A 23,773-nucleotide genomic window follows, 5' to 3' on the forward strand; every position below is an offset into this window, starting at 1 on the left:
CATGGAAATGCTAGGAGAAAATTCATGGCAAGCTTTAATTACTGCACCAAATACCTTGATAAACCCTATTTTAAAAAACATTTCAAGAAGTTTTCAGTGTAGCAAATACCCATCCCTACAGTTAGCATGATCTGAGTGTTAAATTGGAATAGAAGAGATGAAGATGGAACATGCAGAAACTGCTTGTCTTCGTGACAATACATAGTTGTCAGTTCACTAACTTACATGAAATTTTGCCAGTTTATTTGAAATTAATCACTATCTGCTTCTTGGTAGAAAGACTTGGTAATCTATGTAATGATCTCGAATTCTGTCACTCTGCAAGGATCACCTGGTTTTTTTTTGGCGGGAGCTGAGAATCATAATTAAAAAGTGTGAAGGGGAGAAGATATGTCAAGGTACTGAGAAAGGTCCTCTGGGACACTAGGACTCCCTTGATATATGGACATGAAACAAGTGCAACGGCAAAATTAGTGGCCTAATGACCTCAGCTCTTGGAGGCTCTGTCACAGACTTCTAGAGCAACTATTCAAAACTAATCATGTACACCACTGATATACAGGCACAATGAGCCAAAAGTACATGACCTTCTCAGCAAGTTTCTTTGAAATGCAAACAAGAATCTGACAGATCAGGGAGGCTAAGCCTCTTAAGTTTAATGAAGAGCAAATTATCTTCCATTTCTTCCCATAAAATTGTGGCAACAGAGTGTATTGCTTGTTCTCAGTGTTACACGGGAGTTCAGAGGTGTTCAACAGTATGAGAAATTTCACAGCTTGAGTATCTGAAACTGCCCATAAATTGTTTCACCCTCTCTAGTCTCTACCAAGTATGAATTATTCCATTAACATTCACGTGATGCTGTTTTCACCACACTGGCCTCCTCTGTGCAGACCCACGGACCTAATCAAACACATAATCAATCAATCTGCTTGTCAGATACAAGCAGCAAACAAGAGACTTCTTTGTGTCCTACACAATTGCCTTTTGAGAAAAAAAAGTGAGCTACTGGTTTCTAAGAACATGTAATACACAAGTAATGCGTGAGGGGCCAGAGCCTGTGGCGCTGTGAGGAAACCTTGTGACTGAATTCCTGACAAGGGACATTTCTGATGGGTTACTCAGACTACCCTGACTGGTGTTCCGGAATGACACAGCATGAAAGAATATTTTAAAAAGATGACTGCAATCACTGGAATCAAAAGCTTCTTACAAGTTAACAAAAGACAAAAGTGGGCAACCCTTTGGCTTTAGCATTGCTGAACTTTCATGAAGGATGAACTCTTGCTGCAGAACTCTCTGCAGAGCAGAAGGGAAAACAGAATAGCTCAACAGTTTTTAAATGTCTCTCTCAGATTCTCAAGGGGCAACAAAAAGACAGAAACATGACACCCATCTTTGTTTTGCCTCCTTTTTGTAGGGGATGTCTACTGTCTTGAGATCCCGGAATAAGACAAGAGTTGAAAGTAATTTAAGTGGGCAAATGTGGCACATCCTTTTCTAAGTCAGCCACAACATGTTTCTGTTGTTAAGCTGTAAAAAAACCTCCAGAAAAGCAAACATGATTTGTGTAAGTACACAATAAAAAACACAGAGGTATGCAAACACACTTTGTTAAAGCTTTGATACATACAACATACACTATGGGATCAAGTAATTTTAATGTGCATGTAAATTGCATTCCACAACTTGGACCCTATTCACACCAGGTAAGAAACTTCAAGCCCTGACAGTCCCAACTGATGTAATGAACAAATTAATTCTGCTAAAATTACTCTTTAAAAAGCCATTACCTGTATTTCAGATGAGTGGGAAATACTAGTAAGAATCAATTAAAAACTAGTTACATGCCATGTTTACTTGGCACCTGCCAAGTAAAATTCAACTGATAAACGCTTTTTACAACCACGCTGGAATTTAACCATATAGAGTACAAATAATTCTCTACACAAGTTTATTAAGTCAGAAAGGGCCTGACCTTCATTATATAATAAAATCTGGTCAATGATTTCTTAAAAATCTATGTACTTTTAGAGATGATACACTTAAGATAAAATGGCAACTTACTCTGATGCCTTAGAGCATACATTCCCCGGTCTAGCATTTGAAAATTGCTACAATTCCTTTTATGCAGAATACTTGTGGAAAAATCATTAAGGTATTTACGCAGTAGAAATCTGAACAAGGGCTTAGGTAGGGTTCCTGTAAGTTTGCTTTACAGTGTATACTGATAGATTGAAACAATTTTTATTAACCAACCTGAAAAACCTCCACTATCATCACCCCAGCAGCAGCAACTCAAGACCTCTGGAAATCCTTATGGCTGGTGCAGAAACAGAATAAGTAATGGCCCATTATAACCACTGATGGAATCTTAAACATCTTTATTTAAATAGTCAAAATAAATATTTGATAAGGCATAGCTAACTAAAGTACCACAACATTTATTTTTTAAAGCACGTATGTCAAAGGAACACGAGTGCCACCTCCTGGTTTAGGCACGGAAACACTCTGGGTTGTGCTTACTGCATTCAGAACTTCCAACTAGATGCAGGGCTTTTTTCCTCTCCTTTTCTTAAAGTAACTAGAATGTTCATCTTCAACATTCACAGAATGCTTTAAGAACAAAAATAACTAAATGCAAGAATCCAATAAAACTTCCTTATCGTTAGTGCCAGGAGCAAAACAGCCACATACACTCTTCACAGGTACTTTTCCCCAAATTTAACTTCATAGACGTCAAATCCTATTAAAACACAGGAATGACAATAATTTAAAATAAATATTCAAGTGCAGTGGCTTGTAATTCAAGAGGCAGTCATGGAATCAATGTGGAGTATATTCTCATGACTCTTTTCTACCCTAAAAAATGCCTTTATTAATTAAGTGAAATGTATCCATCTCCTATCCAGGAAGTGACAGAATCTAATAAAGAAGGGCTGAGAAATTTACTACAAATGGCATAAAGAACTGCAGCTCATTTTATATCTACTGCAACAGTCAAATCACAGAGTTGTTGAGAATATAGGGGCAAAATACAAACCACTTTGAGTTCCAGTCCTGCACCTTAGCAGCTGTGCAGGGGTAAAAAAAGTTGACTCTATTTCACACAACCCCCTCAAAAGTGTATCACTGTTATGTCAGAGTCATTTGGCAATGACTACCAAAGTTCTTTCAAAGCAACTTTAGAAGCAATTTAAGAAAGAAATCTGCCCCAATTCAAGCGTTGCCACCATTGCAGATACACAGACAACTGCACCTTCCCTGTGTTTACAGGAGTAAAGACAATTTGCCAACACTGGGTAAATGTTGGCTCTGGGTCTCTTGTTTCCTCCCCATATTCAGTATGGGCTAGAAGTACCTGAGCCCACATGCTGGGAGAAGCTGCACTGTGTTAACTCTGTATGGCATTATGTCCTATGGACTCCTAAACCTTGCCTCCCAACATTTCAGCTCTCTGTGCCATTTCATGCTTGCATATACCCCCATAAAGCCTCTTTTTCTCCACAGGCTAAGAAGCCACTGCTACACTAAATGTTATCATTTCCCGACTCCACACTCTTCTTCCGTGTATTGACTTGCTGTAAATCAGGATCATAATATTCAAGTCTTCTGGAATACATAGAGCAACTTATATATTTTTTAAAATATAACTCTGTGGAACAAAACCCATTCACGTGTTTAATGTCCCAGCAACTCTCATTCTTGTTAAGAAGACAGACAATTATTGCACTTGTATCCCACAGCAACACGCACTTCCAGAAGGAGAACCACAAGTCTTTCCGCAGTCACCATTCCCATACTTTCTCATCCCAAAGCAGCACAGTCCACGACGCATTCATCAGCACTTGACCAACTCCTTGTTTGGCAAAGGCTCTGCCACGACTTCATCCCGCATGAACTGCTCCTAAAGACAGCAAGCAGGGATTTAGGAGATTTACATTGTTTTTTGGATCTCCTCTACCTCACAAACACCACGACATATACCCAGACTGGAAAACAGAGTGATAATAGTATGAATTTGTCTCCCAAAACGCGAAAGCCGTAAGGTGCCTACTAGGTGAGAAAAGCAGCCAGGGCTGCTGGAGCCAACTAAAGGAGCTATTCACATCACTGATTTCATCCCGTCTGTGTCCTACCCCACGCCCAACCAGGTAGAGGCGTCTTTTTAAGCTCAAACACGGTAGGAGGAGGTCAGAAAAACGGAGATTAGGCAGCAGATTCAGCTCCAAACCAGGCATTTTTAAACGCTGCCCCGCGCTTCCCGCCCGGGCGGCGAACCGGGACTCGGAGGGACACGGCCGGAACCGTGTCCGCCTGCTCCCCCTCCGCACCCACCTGGTCGTAAATGACGCGCAGGATCAGGGAGCAGCTGGGGCAGGTGGCCACGTCCTCCCCGTTCTCCAGGTCCTCCTGCGAAAGCGCAGGGAGAGCGGTCAGGCCCCGCCGCCTGCCCGGCCCACCGGGCCGCACCACCCTGTTCAGCCCCCCAGCCCTGCCCGAACGCCCCTCACCCGCGTGATGAGGAATCGGTCCCCGCAGGGGCACGGGTAGCTGTACGTCCCGGTCTCCTCGTCGTACTCGAAGTCCTCGATCTCCACCTCGTCGTGGAACACGGCCATGCCGCCGGGGAGCGGCGGAGCCGGGCCGGGGCGGACGGGAAGAGGCGGCGCCTGACGGGGCACGAGGGCGGCGCTCCCCGTGACGTGATGCGGCGGCGGGTAGGGGTGGTGGGGAGCGGGCCGGGGATCCGGGATCCCGGGGAGGGGTCGGCTGGGGAGGAGGAGGGAGTCGGGGGGACAGGAGGGTGAGGGGCAGCGGGCTGAGGGGCAGCGCGTTCGAGTTCCCCTGGCTCGGCCTTTGCTCACGGCGGGAGCCCCGCACGCCGCTCGGAAGCGGTGGCCGGGCCGCCCTCTGCGGCCGATGGCCCTGCCGGTTCCAGCCCTGGTGTCTTGGCGGCGATCTCGGGGGCTGCGGGGGAACGGCCGGGCACTGCTGCGACCTTGTCCTTGTCCCTCCCCTGCCATTTGCCCTTGTCCCTGCCCTGTCCCTTAGCCGGGTGCTTCCCATGCCCTTTGGCCGTCTCAGTGCCGCTCCGCCCCAGCGGGGCGTGGGCTACCGTCACCTCTTCCCCACCTCCTTCCTTCCCGCGCTCACCGTGTTCCCCTCAGTCCTGGGAAAAAGGGGAAAACTTTGTTTTCTTTCATTGCTTTTGCGGCAGGGTCTGTTTGTCCAAAGGAGCGTTTTACCGAGAGACGGCTTTTGAAAAAAGGCTTCCTGTGCTTTTTACTTCAGTACCCTTGCTGCCCCCTTCTCTGCACTCTCTTGCGTTAACCTACCTAGTAATTTGCACTTAAGTGTGATGTGGATGAACTAAAAGTAGTTCTCCCTTCAGGTAGTGACATGGGATTGTGAGACAGAAGAGATGCAGACATATATCTCAACAGATACTAACCCAGGGCCAGTGGATCCGAGGGGATGGAGAATGAATGGCTCGTTGTTTTAAGTGAGGAGAGAAAGAAGCCATGAAAAGTAGTGCTCGTTTCATTCCGTGGAGCAAAGGAGGTTTATAAAAATATGTAAAGGATGGGTGTCAAGAGGATGGAGTCAGGCTCTTCTTGGGGTTGCCAACCACTAGGACAAGAGGCAACAGACAGAAACTAATGTACAGGAAGCTCCACCTGAATCTGAGGAAGAACTTCTGTAATGTGTGAGTGACCAGGCACTGGAACAGATTGCCCTGAGGTACTGGAGATATTCCAGAATTATCTGGATGCAGTCTTGTGCCCTATGTTATCAAATGGCCCTGCTTGAGCAGGGAGGTGGGACTATATGACCCTCTGTGGTCCCTTCCAACTGCTGTGGAAAAAGAGGTATTTGGAGTAGCTGTTCCTGTACTGACTTGGGTGGGATGAGAATAAAGGGAGAACATCCCACCTAACAGGAGCCTGGGAAGCTGAAGCTCAGCACTTTCATGGAGGGCAGGGCATTGCCAAAGAGCAATGAGTGAAAAAAATCACAGAGGTGACAGATGGGGGAAAAGCTGTTCACATTTTGTAAAGGCATGAGTCACGCTTGTATGTGGTAGAGGAGAACAAGAACTTGTTAAAAGACATTTAGGAATTTATTGGTCAGAGAGTAAAAATTGGAAACTATTTTTATTGTGTTTTTCATGATTGGAAAGTGATGATAGTAAAAAATGGAGCAAGTTTCTTGAACTATGGTTCAAGAGTTATTTCTAATTTAGGATAGAGACTCAGCCTTGAAGCAGTTGTATCAATAGGGTCTTTCAGCTGTGACTATAAATTAGGCTGACATTTCTTTTGTTTTCAATATTATGTATTGATATTAAACTTCAGGTTGGTTGGAGATGGAGATGTCTATAACTATGATGTAATATATGAAAGATTCCAGATCATAAAGTGATCTCATGAATTTGAGAAACTGATTTTAGAGCACTCTGGGTTTACAGATAATATGCCAAGGTAGAGAATGGGACTTCATTAGATATGTATTTTGTTGTCCTAAAACATTTTGAGATTGTTAATAATTTTGTTATCAATAGTGTCTACACATTTGATGAAGAAAGTAGTTTTGCTTAAACAAAGTATGTTGATGTTTTGCTTAAACACTTAAGTACACTTTAAGTACTCTGTGATGCTGTGGAAAAAAATTTTGAAGTAATTTTGCTCACTGGGGGTAGAAGACTTTTCAGTAATTCCATTTTTAAAAGTTGCAAGCTGCTGTGGAATTAAACGCTGTAAAACTATTAAAAATTATGGACAGTTAAAAGCTGCAGGAAGTATTTCTTGTGCTTGAAAATGGGCATTTTCAGTACTGACTGTAAATGTATTCAATTTCTGAGCAGCCTAATTTATGGAAGCTCTGCCTTCATTCATACAAGACTACGAACAGGACAGATTACTAAGTGACCAGCCAGTGCAGCTGTTAGTGAAATCCTAGAGAGTATTGGCCTGATTAGTTATCAACAAGCTGGATCAGTGCCATTTCAAGGGATTAGAAATGAAAAACATTTTGAAAATAAATTACATGCCTTAAAAGAATGCATGGAAAAATATTTAAATGAAAGTAAAATATTAATGCTTTAAAGAAGCAGTGGACTGCATCATGGGAATAAATATAATTTGATAGGTAATGATATATGATAGAGAGTTATGCTAATCCATTTTAGGAAAAATAAAGGCAGATATACAAGGAAGGAGAAATATCTCTTAGCTTTCTATGAACCTGTCCCTACACTTGAAGGGTAATTCTGACTAACCTTGAATGTTGTGCATGTCAGTTTAGCTTTCTCTGTCCCAGCTGTTTGAATGTGTGGTTTTGAAGCTTCACACTGTTTCTACTGCAGTTCATATGAGTGTCCTCCACTTTCTTTACTCTTAATTTAGAGTTGTATTATGTAGGGTACATGGAAATGTGAGGGATTAATGTCCTTTTAAATAATCCTGTGAACAAACAGGTTTAATTAAAGTTTATTAAATTCTCCACCCAGAACCTCTTCTTTACCACTAGAAAGGGAATGCACTTTACCACTAGAAAGGGAAAGTCAGTGTTTGATCTTTCATACGTGAATGTTGTTTGAACATTTAAAATCACAGATATGTTGGCTGGAAGGCACTTCTGAGCATCATCCAGTCAGAATTCATGCTTGGAGCAGGACAGTTGTTCACACTGGATTAAGCCAGTCCCAGATACAGACCTCTGTCATGAAATTTCTGCTTTCCAGCCCTGCAGTTTCTCAGTTCCCTTTTGAAGGGGAGCTCTACTGTTCTAATCTAGTTTGCTGGTCATAGAATAGCCCAGAGGGGACCTCAGCTATCATCCAGTTCCAGCGACCATGCCATGAACAGGGATACCTTCTGTCTCATCATCCAAGTCTGTGATAAATATGTTTACTTGTATCAGCCCCAGGGTACTCTTACTGTACTAGCCAATAAGTGAAGCAACTTGAAGCCATCAAGTCTTCAGTTCTGTCTGCCCAGACAAGTTTTCAGCCACTCCAACCATCCATCTGGTCTTGGCTTACTAATGTGTGTGTGCTTCAGGGGCTGGTGCCAGGAGCCACAGGACACTCAAGGTGTGTTGTATCCTGTCCCCTTAGCTGCGTGACCAGACCTTTCATCACCGTAGCTGTTCATATTTATCAAACATAACCTGCCCTTGGCACATATGAGTCACATCTTCCTGATTGCTTTCTTAGCTTTCAGCCAGCTTAGGGGACAAGCTCTGAGCATTTTTCCAGATACTGGGATGGTGCTGAGTGGATGTAAACACTGCTTTTTGCCTTGCTTAAGAATGAGCACATGTAAGTCTTTTCCCAGCCAGTTGGAGACCGTGTGATAAGTGTTTTTCATAGGTAATAGACACTTGCCTTACAAGCATGTCAGCTGTATCTCTTAGCAACCTTGAGTGTAACCCAGCTGGCTCTGTGCATTTAAGTGCATCCAGCATCTCTCAGCAGGTGCTGGCCCTGCTCCTAGTTATCCCTCTCCTTCCCAACCACCACTGGTACAAACAGAGGTATGAGGGCAGTCTTTGCCTGTAAAGACTGAGGCAAAGGGAATGTTGAGTACTTCAGCCTTTCCCATGTCATCTCTGACAAGGTCTTCCCCTTGTGAGAGACTGAAACGTTGATGGGTAATGGCTCAAGCAATTGCCCATTTGCAAAAGCTACAGGGGCTGTGCTGAGGCCAGGTTTGCACCCCTGGACTGAAGGAGGAGAGGTTTGGGTGTGTGTTGGGAATCCTCTGATCTGCATAAGAGCAGCCCAGGTGCAGGGAAGGTGAGCACCACCACCAGAGGATGACCACAACAAACTGACCTTGGTTTAGCAACAGGCTGTGTTTGAGCCAGATAAGGGAAAAGGCCAGTGAGGAGCAGGTGCTGCTGAGGTGGGATAATGCTGGTTATCCTGCCAGAGTCCTCCCTTACACAGCTGGGCCAGCTGTAAATCTCCCCTCCCAGGGAAGGTATCAGGACACTTGTGTTCACAGCTGGGCCTGAAGGTGTTCATTCCTTCCTGAGGGGCAGAACTGACTCAGTTACACTGGCATGAGAGGCAGCTGGCACGGCTTAGAGGGTGTCATGACCCATCAAAGACCCCAAAGCGCCCCCAGGGTCATTTCTGGGGCCTTCCACCAGACCACTGCATGTGATCCTCAGTGCTGGAACAGACAGTGTAAAACTCCCCCAGGGAGGTGCCTGGGTGTTCCCACCTAAATCTGAACGTATTGAACCCATTGAAATCTATGCTTCGTCGCCTTCCCTCACCCTGATGGATGAAATGTCCAGCCATCACTTTGAACTAAGTGAAATGGCAACAATCAGTTCTTGTCACTGGATCCATGGCTGGTGGTATCTTTGCTCTCCACTATCTTCTCTTATCCTTTCTTTCTCTTCCTTTCTTTTCCTTATATATTTTCTTAAGTGATTCTTTTATGCTTTTATATTGTTTCATTTCTATCGATAATAATTAAAAGGGCTCTGTACCTCATTTTCATTGCAACCAAGTTGTTCTAAAACAAACCTGCTGCATTATACAAATGTGTGTGTGTATATATATATATATATATATATATATATATATAAAAATAGAAGCAAATACTGGTCATTCAGTGTCATTTCACTCTAATCTGTCCCAAGGAATCCACTAACAAGAACCTCACCTTTAGGAGTGGGCATAACATCCCTTCACCTGATGGATGCACATTTTCACTTGTTTATGAAACTTTCATGCTTTCAAAATTCCCTCTTATTATACTTTGTCTGTTGCTAGTTTTAGCTTCAGCTGAGCTTTGGCTTTTCTGATTTAAGGGAAATAAAAGCTGGAAACAAGCCATTTCAAACACTGAATGCTTCATTTAACAAATACTTACGATTTTTTTTCAGGAACCAGTGATTCTGAAGACTACCTGATCATCATGGCTCATGCTACTATTTATGTGGGTTGCACTGTTCCTCAGTTACTGAGAGGTGCTCAGAGCAGAATTTTTCCCTCTCATTCTCCATTGGGGGTGTTGAGACACTCTGCTTTTTGTTACTGCACAGGAAACGGGTAGGTTATCCACTTCCTTGGGTTTTTTTAAGAGAATGCCATAGTAACATTGTCAAAATCAAACTGACAAATTACTACACACCTATAAATGCTTAATCTAACTCCCAATTATATATTTGTATTTAATTCTTATTTAGATTTGTGTCATCTGTAGTCTGGATTACACTGGTAAATTGTTATGTTAATAGAAATTCATATCAGTAAGGGACAGTAGCACAGCTGTCAAAATGACAATTATCTTTGTTTGCTTTTTCTTGCAGCACAATAAAATCAAAAGGGAAAATGGATCATCTAGAGAGGACAGCAAATAATTTTCGACAGGAGGTTAGTGTTCTGTTCTTTGGGATGCAAGTAATTTTAATTTTTTTTTTTTGCTGAGAAGATAATTACATTGGATAATAGTATTCGATTCCTAGGCTCCATTTTGCCTTCTGCTAGAGTCTGGTTTTCTTCTTTTTCTCCTCATTTTTTTAATATTTATTACTGGTATAAAATTAGCATATTTAGTGCTCAGTGGGTGAAATATAATGAGTTTTTAAGTTTTTCAGTGATACGATGCCGTTTATGTTGGACAAGAAAATAGATTTCTGGCCAACTATGGATTATAATAAGTAATGAAAGCACATGGATACCCCTAATCTCTAAATGGACTTCTCAGATTTTTATGGATTTCTACAATTCTGGTTCAGGTTTGAGATTTTAAAATGTGGAAGATGTCCTTTTATAACATAGGAGTAAGGCAAAAAGTGCAGACATTTTGAAGGGAGAGATGATAAAAGATATTGAGTTTTATCTAGTTTAATTCATAAATACAATGAAGATTTAGCATTGTTCTCTGTCAAATTCAGAAGTTCTTATTCTGTATCTCAGTTTTGAGCAGCAAGCATTCTGAAAATAATGTTCAGATTGAACATACTCTTGTACTTCGTGCAGATATTTCCTTTCTGTAATAAGCTGAAGTAGATGCACACAGATGGAAACACACCACACATCTGTCAGTGTGTGTACATTAAGTCCTTCTCTGCTGTTTTTCCTTAACTGTAGTGGAGAGTAAGTCACATTCTTCCCAAGAGGAAGCTGGGTGCAGGGGATATGTAGGAAACCCCCAAGAGAGAAGATTCAGCACTGTCTGACCTGGGCTGTAGATGGATGAGACAAAAGCAGCCTGGTTCTGCCTGTCACCAGAGCTGTCACCAGCTTTGGGAACCATGGAGCTGTGCCTCAGCTATTCACACTAATGCCAGCTCTTCCCTGAGTACAGATCAGTGTTGCTTGTGGACATCTAGCTGCTCTGGTGGATCCTGTTTACCCAAAAAAATGGATGTAGAGACAGGCACAGACCAATGCATGTTCTCCTTTGCTTCTGACATGAAAAAAATGGCATTTCTGAGTGGTGCATCCATGGGGTTTTTTATATTTATTGTTCGGCTTGCTTCCTTTCTCTGCTCAGTGTCAGTACCTGAAAAATACATGGAAAATGGATCCCTATGAGGTGTTGGAAGCTCAGGGTTGGTACAGGGAACTGTACAGCACAAGAAAGAGAAGCTCTATGAGATAGGTGAAAGAGCAGGGCTCAGTTCTTGCTACTGCACATTCTCTGCATATTGGAGGATTAGGCTGTTTCTTTTTTTAATGCTTGGTTTATTCTTTGTTGCCTTATTTCTGACCACTTTAAAATCAGTTTATTTTAAATCCTCTGCTTGGTTTTAAATTCCGTATAATCAGCAGTTGGCTTCCCTCAGCCAATATTGCCTTATTTGGCCATTTCAGTCCTGTAAAAGATGAAAGAATCATAAATCTGTGTTGCATTAGTGTGAATGCTACAGAACATTGCCTGTTGAAGAGGTGATAATGTGAAGGACCAGGGCAAGGAAAAGTGACTCATGCTTTGTTGAAATACAGCTGCAAAATCCAGAGTCCTGTGCCCTCCTCTCACTGCAGCCTTGCTCTGAACAGCTGGATACCCTTGTGACAGTCCAAAATACTGGCTGAATGTCTTTGATCACCCTGACTCAAATTTAATTTTTGAAATAACTTTGTACCAATTAAGAATTAAATTTCCAGTACTCTTTCAGCTCTCTCAGCCAAATAACAAATTAAAGGGGGGTACTGAAGAGTAAAGAAAGGAATGAAGAAGTCCAAATTTAACGTCCTTTTCCTGCACTTCTCCATCAGAACAACCATTGAAGTCATGTATCTGACATTTCTCTTGTTAACTTTGACTGACTGCATTCCTCATTTAATACTGTCTGCTAAAGTGGAACAGGAATCCATTCTATTTCATTTTAAATTAGCAAATGTCCTGCTGTTTAATGGGACAGGGAACATGTTCAGATGTTGCTTTAAGAATAAATTAATTTCCTGACATATGTTTTAAATTACAGTGTAGTTGCTCAAAGTTAAAATTTTTTGATCTGTTTGATCTTAGACAAATGATAAATGGGAGAGTTGTGGTGGTATTTTGAGTATTTCCTTGTGTGGTAAGTGACATCAGCATTTTTAACAGTAAAATCTGTGTATTGCTCTGTGTAGAAAATACTTAGGGCTTTGCTTTCTTTGTAGAAGAAAAAAGTATTATTACAGTCCAAAAAACCTGAAAAGGAAGGGTAGGGAGGGGATGAAAATCCATGTTGCACTGATGGGCATCAAAGAATTTCAGCAGGGTACTCATCCCCAATGGGTCTTTTTGCAAAGTCTACTTTTCATTTTTCATCTTTTTTTTAAACTCCATAAAAGTAGTATTAACTATGGCTCTGACATCCTCTCCCATGTGGCTGCCAAACAAAATCTGCTCTGTTAACCAGCCATGAGACCTTGTGTCTTGGTTTCCCTGTGGTCCTATGGGGGTGTAGGGGGTAAATGCAGTAAAACAAGGCTTGTTGATTTTCTTTCATTGATGCATTAACATTAATGCATAATCTTTCAGTAATGCATTTCATTACTTAAATCAGTCTTGATCCAGAATTGTCCCTGGGACTTCATCTGCCACTGATTTTTTTACAAATGTCCTTCGTCTTTATATCAGAGATCTTTTTACTTTGTTGCTGGAGGATGCAGGAGTGTGTGTCTTGTATAGATGTCTGAAGAGTCTGATAAGTGATAACTAGCAATCCCCTCTCCTATAATGTTCTCTTCAGCTGAACTGAAGTAAGTTTGTTTATAGTCTTAGAAAAAGTCTGTTCTCCATTCAGTGACTATTTAAGTGAATCATAGAATGGTTTGGGCTTGAAGGGACCTTAAAGATCATGCAGTTCCAACCTCCTGCAATGGGCAGGGAAACTCTTCACTAAACTAGGTTGCTTAGGGCCCCATCCAACCTAGCCTTGAACACTTCCAGGGATAGAATCCATTTTTGTTTCATCACCTCAGTGAAAAATATTGGTGCTGTAGGTAATGAAATGCCATGGGTAACATGGGAAGTGATGGATGTCTCATGCATGGCTTCTTAAGTGCTTTTGCTACAAATTATATCTAGTATCACAATGGCTTCTTTTCCTTTCACTAGGTAATTACACAAGCAAAAGTGTGTGGGATCACCAATGAATCAGAGACAGTCAAAAGGCTACGTTTGGCAATTGCAAATAAGGATTTTACTTTCAAGGCAGGACAATGGTAAGATCTTCTGGTATATTTGAGGGGGAAATTGCTAGGAGAAGTCCAGTATAACAAAGTGATGAAAGGTTTCTGATCCTTGGGCCTTGGAAAAAGTTGTTAATTTATATAATACTATGTTTTCTTATTGGATGCTCTGTCAAAGAGCTGATATTTGTCATAATTTTTAAACAGTCATTATAAAAAATGCTAATATTACTATTAAAAAGGCAGAAGTGGATGTTCTTTAAAGGTTCAGTTATAGTGTTTTGGTGTTTCCCTGTGGTTTATTATAGTACATTGTTTCTGCAGGAGTACTTTGAAGTTCACTGCACTTTATTCTCTAGGCTGTCTTTATTTACAAGTTATTTTTAAGTGGAGCTGAGACTGCTGATTTGTAAATTACTTAATTTTGGTTTATTTCTTCCCCCTGAAGTTTCCACTCTGAAAATTAAGCTGTTAAGTCAGATTAATGTATTAATATAAAGAGACAAATTTGAAAATAAAAATCTTGAATGATCAAGCCTTTGAAACAATTAGCCATTTGTTTAAACAATTTTACAGTTGTTTTTTTTTTTTTTTCCCAAGGAAGTAGTGGATTTTCATGTTTGTCTTCCTTCCTTGTTAAAAATGCTCTCACTCAGTAACTTTTTTTTTTTCCCTTAGAAATTAACTTAAAACTAGGAGTAGTTGCTTTTGGCAATGGACATTTACATGTCCTTAAACTTTTTATTGGCTTTGGCCATCTGAAAGTGGTTTTGCTGAAATCAAAGTCTAGCTGCTGGGGTACTAGCAGCATACGTTACTCATGGAGTGTTAATACGCTGGCTTTTAAATTTAGAACCAGAACACAAGATGCTGATTAGCAGTAATTTGTTTGTGAAGTAATTTGCTATAGTTTTTGCATATGTGCAGTGACTCATATTAAATTCTTGCTTGCCAGTACTTGCAACGTACATTTACCCTCCAAAAATGTTTTTGAAATTATCATGCTGAAAACTGAAAGCTTTAATTATAATTACTCTTTTTCATTTTCTTCTTCCTTGAAAGTGTTCTGATGCTATTGTAAGGTACACACCAACTTCTCTGTACTTGTATCTATAAACTGAGGTTGCATTTTTTTGATGAACAACACATTTTCCTGAGCAGAAAAGACTAACTTGTTAGGATTTGCTATAGTAAGATGTTACAGTCAAAGATTGTCACTAAAATGTTTACATTTTCTGAAAGTGTTGTAATTGTTGAGTTTTTCAGAAGCAAAAGTGAATTTGTTTTGCAAGTATTTTGGCAGATACTTGTTTTTATCTGACTTCAAATAATAATGAGGAGACTTGTTGCTGTTACACCTATTGATTTACTAAAACATGCATTGAGGTATATGCATGTTGCAAATACTTTGAAGTAGCTTTATGGTTTTAGTGTTTCTGATCTCTCACTCTGGCAGTGGGTAATTATTACTCATTTCTTAAAGATATGGTTTAGGTGGGTTTTAAAAGGAGGGAAGTAAAAAGCCACCCTGGGATCTCTAGTTTACATCTATTTGTGCCTCTCCTTGTTGTAGGGTTTTCTTCACTTTTTTCCCTTCTGCTGCTCTTTTCTTTTAGGCTGTCACAGGTAGCATTTCCTCAGGAGCCCTCTCACCCTTCACAACATGGCTGAGACAAGCCATCAAAGCTAGTCCACTATAACATAGTAAACTGTGCCTTGAAATCTCTCATAGTTATGTACTTGGGAGTAAAATACATCTGCATTAGTATTTGGGAAAGGTAAAAACAACGTTTGATGTAGGTTTTGCTATAATGTTTGTGTGTTTCCCCACCAGGCATGGGTAAGGTTTCTCTTATATGCCAAGGAGAACATTTTACTTGAATGTAAATTGTGACTTTACAGCATAAATTCTCATATTTTTCGTTAACTTAAGTAACTCATCTAAGTAGGAAAATTATTTTCCACCAGAGGGAGGTAAAGAGCTTCAGCGGCATCCTGAGATGTTCTCTGGCAGGATAAACACTGCAATTCAAGAGTCGACCTTTCTTAGCTGCCAGGGCCTGACTGTCAGTAAAGCTGGACCCCATGGGTAGTGGAGCTGCACAAGCTGAGGACACTGAAATAAGCTTGTCATTTTTTTTAGTTGTAGACCATTCTTTTCCAGTCAGGTATCTTTATGCACCATCGAGATACTATAAGCATCAAGTTAAAAATTATATCACACTGTAAGCATTCTTTGAGAGAAAGAGATTTTTTTTCTTCAAAGGGTGAATTTTTCATGGAGTAAGCAGACAAGACTTTTTTTCTTCAAAAAGTGGTGAACTACTCAAAGTGCTCCTCTCTTTCCTCAAGCATTTGTAGTGTCTGTGAAGAATACAGCCTTGCTGTTTAAAGAAAATACCTGTGCAGTAGCAGTCAGTCTGTATTTCTTGTTGCATCCTCACTTAACTAATACTGAACTAGCCTAACCCAAGCTTGAACTGAATAATAGTTCTGTAGTACCTGGCATTGTTTATCAGTGTGGTTGTTTCCTAAGGGGACCAGCACAATTACTTATAGGCATTTGGTTTATTGTGAAATTCAGTGCTTTTGTTATGTGCTGTAGACAGCAGAAGCATTAAGACTTATGGAACACAGAGGAGTGCAGATGATAGATCACAAACCAACTTGTAATTTTTTTCTGATAATTCTTTGGAAGCCTCATCAAGGCTTATCAAAGCCTTACTTTTATGAGACTGAATTATAGTTCATATATAGTAATGGCTTGCCTTCCATACTCTCTAATGGCTGGTATTGTAGAAGCTTAGCCACATGTTACCTTCTTATCTGTACACACTCATGTATGGTTTACTGTCAAGTTGAAAGAAAAAAAGTAGGAATTTATTCCAGTTCAATTTCCTATAACCTAAAAAAGCAATATCTGCCACCAGAGGGAGCTGCAGTTCTGCTGCCAGCTGTGGACTTCTTATGTGGGAAATTTTTTACATACTGTTGGTTTTATTTCAGATATTCCATCTACCCAGGAAAAGAAAGGGTTTGATATAAAGTAATTTCCCTAAAATTAGAATGCCAATCTTCTTATGCTTGAAAATTGAAGAGCCCATCAAAGGGATCAAAAAGAGTGGGAATTAAGCTACTCTATCAGACCATAATTATGTTTGTGTTCTAATATGCAAATAATTTATTTAAAACACTTAGAATTCTAGTCTGTTGTGAAATGTGACATTTAATGCTAAAAGCAGAATGGTTTGAAAACCTTCTAGTTTAGCAAACATGATTACATGGTTCTAGAAGAAAATAATTCTAAGGAAATGATGTTGTTCAAGGTTAACTCCATTTCTGGAAAAGTTACATTACAGAAATAAAGGTGCTGTAAAGGAAAGATAATTGAGACAAAGGCAGCCACACTATTTTGGCTATTGTTGTCCATGTTTGGGGTTATTGGTTTCTTTTTTAAACTTTCGTGTCTGATCTATTTTTAGGGTGGATTTCTTTATTCCTGGAGTATCTGTAGTTGGGGGATTCTCAATATGTTCAAGCCCTGGCCTGTTAGAACGAGAAGGAATACTAGAGCTGGCAGTAAAGCACACTCTGCATCCCCCTGCTCACTGGATTCACACTGAGGTAAATGAAATTAACTGTGAGATTGGGCTTGCTCTCTTTTTTTTTGAGGTAAAGGGGGTGGTGTGTGTTTTTAGACCACTTTGTGCTATTAGCTGCAAAATTCACATTGACTTCTTTAAGCGTTTTTTATATGACATAAATCTTAAATCCTTTTGTTCAGTAAGGGACTGAAATTGGATGTTTATATGGAAATATGGTTATTGTGATCTTTTGACACCACTTGTGCTTACAGTAGACTTAAAGTGATACTGTAGTTAGTGTATATAAGGGTTCTCACTCCTTTGGAATTAATGAATTTTTGAAAAACCTCTGTTCTAACTTACATCCCTAAGAATAGGCAGTGTTACACATTACAAAGTTACCTCTGATAACCTTCCATAATTCCTGACTATTTCTGTCAGTATAAACTGGGGATCATTGACAAATCACAGACAGATACAGATTATTAAAGGGGAGCCAAGGAAGATACTTAGACCAGTTCTTCTGAAATGACAAAACATTTCAGAATATCTGTAATATTCTTTTAAATACACAATATTTTTGTAATAAAGACATAACACAAGGCTTGGGTTTTTGCTGTATGAAAAGTAAAGTCTGAGACTTGGCCTCGTGGTGTTTTGTTCATCATTTACCACATTTAGTTTGTCATATAAGTCACATGTTTCATCTGTGATCTGTCCTAACAACTTTTGTTAGTTTCCAGAGACTGTGAAAAGATTTAAGAATTTTTGATGTTGTAAATCAGTTTTTGTTGCAGAGTTTTCTGGTGGGATTTATAGGATAAATCTTTAGATTAGGGGTAACCTACCTAAACCTGATGGGGTAAACATCATACCTGATGCCATGGAGAAACCTCCAGGGTATACATGGACTCTTCTAGCTAAACAAAAGTGCATGCTTTTCTTCAAGAAACAAGCAGAAAAAATAGCAACCTAGAATTCAGAAATGTTGTATATATGGTGACAAAACTGGTACTTATTTAAAAGCTGCTTTGAAAGGAAGTTGGTATCTCACGTTAAAAGTGTTATGGGAGTAGTTAGCACTGATTTACTCACTGTATTTGTGGGTTTTAGAGGTATTTATTTCTTAATATTACTGTATATAAAATAGTAAATTTTAGCACCATGTACTTTATATAACTTGAGGAAGATGTAGTCTTTACTTTTAAAAAATATCCATGTGATGTATTGATTGTTGAACTTCTCTGCCTGAGCTGTGTCTATAAACTAGGCTAAAGGACAACACTTTCTCATGGTATTACTCCAGAATTTTACTATTTTTTCTTGTATACTGACTTACTATTATCATTGTCATGGCCAAAGCATGGAATTATCTGGAAGGCTGCTCATTAAGAGAGATTCTTCCCAAATCCCATGTCCGATCTTGAGGAACTATGGCTGGTTAAGGGGGCAGACGTGAGATTGTTTCTCCCTAAAATTGCTTACTTCCTCAAAGGGTACCATATTCTGTGTCCTCCTTAGGCCACATGATCTGGAACGCATGTGGATTTGTGCTTCTCTAGACCAGAGTAAAACATGGTGGGAAAGCCTGGCAGTATACATCACCAGGGAGAGAGAAATCAGTTTCAGTTAATGAATGCTCATTGCCCTACAGTATACTGAGAGACAATAGTTCTGCAATATTAAGAAAAGGAAGAAAGTTGTGGGGTGTTTTTAATGATCATGCTTACTATCTTAGGAACCCCTGTGTTCTATGCAGTACCTGCATCCAAGGGCCTCCTTCTTGCTCCTGGTGGAATTGTTACACATTTACACCTTAGCTGTCTGTGCACATTTACACCTTCGCTAATGGACCTCCCTTTGTTTCAGTTTACTGTTTCCTGCTATGAAAAGAATTCTTTGGAAGTGTTTTCATTCTCTAAGCTAATTTTTCAGCAGTTCCTATAGCTTCTTTTTCTCTCCTCCATTCCCACCTTCCTTGGTTTTCCTGTGCTCTTCATTTTATCTTTTAAAACCTATATATGGCCTAAGTGCTCTTATTTGTTCTGTCAGCATGCAGTGATGTGGAAGAACTCCCCTGACCTCTCTGCACTGCAGCTTCACCCTTCAGACAGGATGCAGTGCTGGTTTACCAAGGAGATACTGACCCAAGTGGATTTTTTTTGTTGTAGCTTTTGTTTTTCCATGTATCACAAAAACATGCTTGGACACATTTCTTTAGGAAGTGTGAATTTCTCACATACACGTGGAGAGTAAGAGAGATTTTCCCCTGATTTTTTCTTCTTCTGAGTCTCTGAAGTTGCAACTGCAGAAGTGATTCTGCAAGAAATATTCTTGTGGATACTTGCTTCACTTTTGAGTGGTTTTTAATTTTAAGGAATGGGGATGGAAAAACTTCCTGTGTATGCAACTTACTCTGACCTTCAGTGACCTCATAGGAAAGGCCTTTTTTGGCATGAAGCTGGTTTTGGGTAGAAGTGTGATTTCACATGTTGAGCTCGGGCTTTCACAACCACACGTTGTTGGAAAACTCTGTGTGAATTGTTCCTCTTTCAACTCTTATGGGGATAGGAAGGGGGAGTCACCATCCTGCCTTACCATAAGACTGAAATGTTTGAAAGTAGAACTAGATCCCTAGAGACACTGCGTTACTTCAGATAGTTGGAAAGTGTGTGTATATTTAAAGTCCTTCTGTTTTTCCCTCACTGGTCAATTAAAATAAAAATCACAGCCCAGCAAACCTTGTGACTGGGATGAAAAAAGAGTAAGATTTCAACTTTTGCATTTAGTTCTGAAATTAAATATCTTCTTTTCCATCCTAGTGTACTCTTGACTCAGAAGTGGCTCTGCGAGTGGGAGGTGATTTCTTCTTTGATCCTCAGCCTGGTGACTCCCCAGTAAACCTAGTGCTGATAGCAGGGGGTGTTGGAATTAACCCATTGTTTTCTATACTGCTGCATATAGCAGATCTTCATGGATACCAAGAGGGTAAAGGAAATAGACACAAACTGGGAACAGCGAAGCTGTACTACAGTGCAAAAAATACGAGCGAACTCTTATTTAAGGTAAATCAAAACTTGTTTTAAAAAAACAGGTCTCAGCTATTCAGCTGCTTGTGTGTATAGCAATGTTACCAAATTCCAGAGTTCTTCTGTGTAAGACACTGTACAGAGACAAAAGTCACTTCCTGCCTCAAGTCCTGTGTGTGTTTTGTTAACTACTTATGCCAGTGTACAAATTGAGGCCATTACTGGGCACATCTGCTCCCGCTGATTTTGATAAGTCAATTGCCCCTGAATTTTACTATCCCTGCATTTTCCTATGATCTTGTAAGAGCATCATAGTATACTAAAGATTATATATATATGTATATACATACAAATAGTCTGCACAGTGCTATAATACTGTAACCACGTAGTCTAAGTAGAGATTGTATTAATGTAAAGACTAGAAAAGAATAATTCTAGCCAAAGGAATACTTTCTAAAATAACAGCAGAGCTTTATTGATAATGTATTAGTTACTAATAAGTACTAGTGTATGAATGAAGGATTTAGAGCTGCTTTTAAAACTGCTTGGTTTACTGCAGTACTTCATCAACATCTACTCAGCAGTTTACAATCAGTTTTCACACTCAGCCATTAAAGTTTACTGACAATATCTTAGGGTCAAATTAGCACAGCTCCTGTAAAGAAGAATCCGAAATGATTTATGGGTTTTTTAAGTATTGAAAGCTTTTGACTTTAAGATGAACAGCTGTCATGATTCCAGAAACTGTGTATAGGAGCCATCACTAGTTTTATTTCTGTACTTCTATCATGTTTCTAGATACTGATATACTTGCTTTCTTTGAAAAGTCATTTGTTTGTTGCTAGAAGCAGAATAATCTGCTCTTCCTTTTGCCACCTACTGATCTTCCAGTCTGTTCTAAGCACGCACAGGTTTTTCCAGTGCCAGTACTGACATTCCTGGCATTCACTTAAGCAGTTTTACAACAGCAGAACTTTTGCACTAAAGCTTCTGGGACAAAAGAGAAAACAGTGTCATGCACAGTGCTTAAAATATATCCCTCCTTCATTCTTCACATGTCCCTCAGATCCAGAACATGGCTGTCAAAATTCTTCACTTTTGTGCAGAGGATTGAGGAAACAGAATCCCTAGCAGTCTTTATGCTGTTGTGACAAACATCTGTACAGGATGTGTACAGTCTCCAGGAGGACCTGCTGGGTTATCACTGATGGTTTGGAGGACGTGGTCCCTGAAGGAGAGCTTTGTATGGGATGGGGCAAAGGGAGATGCCATGGTGGGGTCTGATCCTCACTGTGCTCTCATGTAGCAGGCTGAGCACTGGAAATATTCTTAGTGCAAATGACAGAAGCAACAGCATTGGGGTACAAAGACAGCAAGTCAATAGTAGAGGTGCTGGTGGAACCCTGTACAGCAGTGGTAATATGTGCTGCTCTTCATCCCATGTCTTTTTAGGGATTCAGGAACAGATTTTCTATAAACTAGAGTCTTTCTGAGTTTTTTTGTTAAGCAGCCCAGGGCAGACTCAGTGTAGTAACTAGTTAACAAAAAACTAGTTAATAAAACTAGTTAACAAAATGAGCTAATTTACCTATAAACTATTTTTACTTCAGAATATTTTAAAGAATTTCCAGTGTCTATTCCAGCAGTGAAAATCCTGTGTAATGCAGAATCTGGACAGTAGCTAAATCTTAAGTTCAGAACTAACTACAGCATCTGACTAACATATTCTTTTTTTTTTGCTGATTTGAACTGAAGCCGCTGGGGGTTTGGTGGTAACTTATCACAGCTGTGACTTACGGAACTGAAAATGAGTTTATACTTTCTACTCTGGTAAAAATAACTTCAGCATTACGTGGTAGTTGGTTTTACTTGAGAACATGAGACACTAAAGGGTCTAGTGACCTTATCAGATAAACCAGACAAGACTCTAAAAGTTCTTAACAAATGGTAAATACATACTGCAGGGGTTTTTTTAAATGGAAAACCCCTATGGAAGTGGAAGGAGGAAATACTGAGAATTCATAAGGGGAAGAAATTGGGAAATGACCTACTGGATCTTAGGTCCAAATCTTACAGATTGTAATCTATGTCAGAAAAGGAGAAAAGCACTAATATAGCTGACAGCGTGTTCACATTCCAAGTGTGGGAATTCTGTGTATGTGTGCAGGTCAGGCCTGTGGAATCACACCCATCAGGTTCTCACTGCTGAAATGCAAAGTCTTGTTTCTCAGTAATAATCACTGGCATTCTGGGACTGTGTGCATACATCTGCTTTGATTTAATGGCCTGTGGTGTAAGCAAGTGTGTTTAACATTACAGAAAAATATTCTTGGTTTGATGAAGGCGTTTCCTGGAAAGATCACATGTTGTTTCCACGTCACCCAGCAGCACTCACAGATCTGTAAAGAACTGCAGCCACACATTACAGGTAAATGTCATGGCATTGTACAGAGATCCTGTCTGAAGCCCCAGTTTGATTACATCCTACAGCATGAAGCTGTGCATAATAACCCAGAATTTTTACATTTAAAGCTTCAAAATGAGATGTGAAGTAAACAGTTTCTCTATACTTACTCTGCTTTGCAGAAAAGTTTTCTCTTTGCAGTTTTTTTCCTCTGTTAATCCTAAACTTTCAATGGGTATTTCCCACTGCAGAGTTCATTCCAGAAACTATTAAGCTAATGCTGTTTACTTTCCTTGAGGTGGGATTGATGAAGGATGAGCTGACTGCTTATAAGAGATACTTCAGCATGGTTCCATGTCTGCTGTATTTGTGTTAGAGATACCTATTTTTTAATATGAATTTGGGATTTTACTTGTCTGTAAGCCATGTTTCTCTTCAGTGACTAATACCCTCTGCATTCCAAGTACAAGCACTGATCTAAGTCCCCAGAAAAACAAATGGTTTTGGAAGCCTTAAATCTCAATACCTATTATCCTGGAACAGGCCAGGCATTTTTAAGAAATGAGTGCTTGAAATACTTCTAACCAGACACTGTTTTTGAAGTGACTTCACAATTAATACTTCTGTTCTCATTTCCTACTTTTTTTCTTTCTCAGAGGGAAGAATATCTGAAAAGGATCTAGAGAAACACGTATCTAATGATACTTCATGGTACATCTGTGGTCCCCCTCCAATGATAGAATCTATATCCACACTACTCACTAACATTGGTGTTCCTAGAAACCGTGTTTTCTTTGAGAAATGGTGGTAGTAACACCTGTTGAAGAGAAAATTATAGTATTTTTTTCCACTGCATTTTGATAAAATGTACAGAGATGGACTGTGAATTATTTTGAAGATTTTAATGAAGATGTCCTCAATGATTAACTGTAATACACCTGTAATACAGTGCTGCTGCTTTGGGGGAAAGAAAAGTGATTTTATATTAAAGACATTAACTGTTCTAGTTTTCTGATGGTTTGCCTTTTCTTATGGGTAGCAGCATATTTTCACTTTATACACTTGCCCTTTTAGTCAGCTTTTAAAAGACTTTTTCAGTGCC

At 39.9% G+C, this 23,773-nt stretch overlaps 2 protein-coding genes across 5 annotated transcripts; one reads left to right on the forward strand and one right to left on the reverse strand.

The window, feature by feature from the left end:
* Positions 1-2,367: 2,367 nt before the first annotated feature.
* DPH3 (diphthamide biosynthesis 3) lies at positions 2,368-4,648 on the reverse strand. Of its 2 annotated transcripts, XM_059845943.1 has the most exons (3): positions 4,515-4,647; positions 4,339-4,413; positions 2,368-3,907 (listed from the first exon to the last, which is right to left on the reverse strand). In XM_059845943.1, the coding sequence occupies exons 1-3, from the start codon at positions 4,620-4,622 to the stop codon at positions 3,842-3,844; spliced, it is 249 nt and encodes an 82-aa protein (XP_059701926.1). In that variant the 5' UTR covers positions 4,623-4,647; the 3' UTR covers positions 2,368-3,841. The 2 variants fall into 2 exon arrangements, with proteins under 2 accessions (XP_059701926.1, XP_059701936.1); XM_059845953.1 differs by lacking the exon at positions 4,339-4,413 and having other exon boundaries at positions 4,515-4,648.
* On the forward strand, positions 4,599-23,677 carry OXNAD1 (oxidoreductase NAD binding domain containing 1). Of its 3 annotated transcripts, none has more exons than XM_059845925.1 (9): positions 4,599-4,721; positions 9,910-10,075; positions 10,336-10,399; positions 13,581-13,687; positions 17,137-17,278; positions 20,061-20,097; positions 20,203-20,303; positions 22,587-22,695; positions 23,328-23,677. In XM_059845925.1, exons 2-9 carry the CDS (start codon positions 9,942-9,944, stop codon positions 23,480-23,482), a joined length of 849 nt encoding a protein of 282 aa, XP_059701908.1. In that variant the 5' UTR covers positions 4,599-4,721; positions 9,910-9,941; the 3' UTR covers positions 23,483-23,677. The 3 variants fall into 3 exon arrangements, with proteins under 3 accessions (XP_059701908.1, XP_059701914.1, XP_059701898.1); XM_059845931.1 differs by having other exon boundaries at positions 20,206-20,303; XM_059845915.1 differs by having other exon boundaries at positions 20,061-20,303.
* The last annotated feature ends 96 nt before the right edge of the window (positions 23,678-23,773 follow it).

The sequence above is a fragment of the Haemorhous mexicanus genome, chromosome 1, assembly GCF_027477595.1.
Source record: "Haemorhous mexicanus isolate bHaeMex1 chromosome 1, bHaeMex1.pri, whole genome shotgun sequence".
Lineage (NCBI taxonomy): Eukaryota > Metazoa > Chordata > Aves > Passeriformes > Fringillidae > Haemorhous > Haemorhous mexicanus.

Coding starts and splice junctions, on each gene's coding strand:
- DPH3 (XM_059845943.1), bottom strand. CDS start 4,622: ATGGCCGTGTTCCACGACGAGGTGGAGATCGAGGACTTCGAGTACGAC. Junction 4,414..4,514: donor ACCGATTCCTCATCACGCGG/GTGAGGGGCGTT, acceptor GCGCTTTCGCAG/GAGGACCTGGAGAACGGGGA. Junction 3,908..4,338: donor TGCGCGTCATTTACGACCAG/GTGGGTGCGGAG, acceptor TGCTGTCTTTAG/GAGCAGTTCATGCGGGATGA.
- OXNAD1 (XM_059845915.1), top strand. CDS start 9,942: ATGGCTCATGCTACTATTTATGTGGGTTGCACTGTTCCTCAGTTACTG. Junction 13,688..17,136: donor ACTTTCAAGGCAGGACAATG/GTAAGATCTTCT, acceptor ATCTATTTTTAG/GGTGGATTTCTTTATTCCTG. Junction 17,279..20,060: donor CTCACTGGATTCACACTGAG/GTAAATGAAATT, acceptor TTTCCATCCTAG/TGTACTCTTGACTCAGAAGT.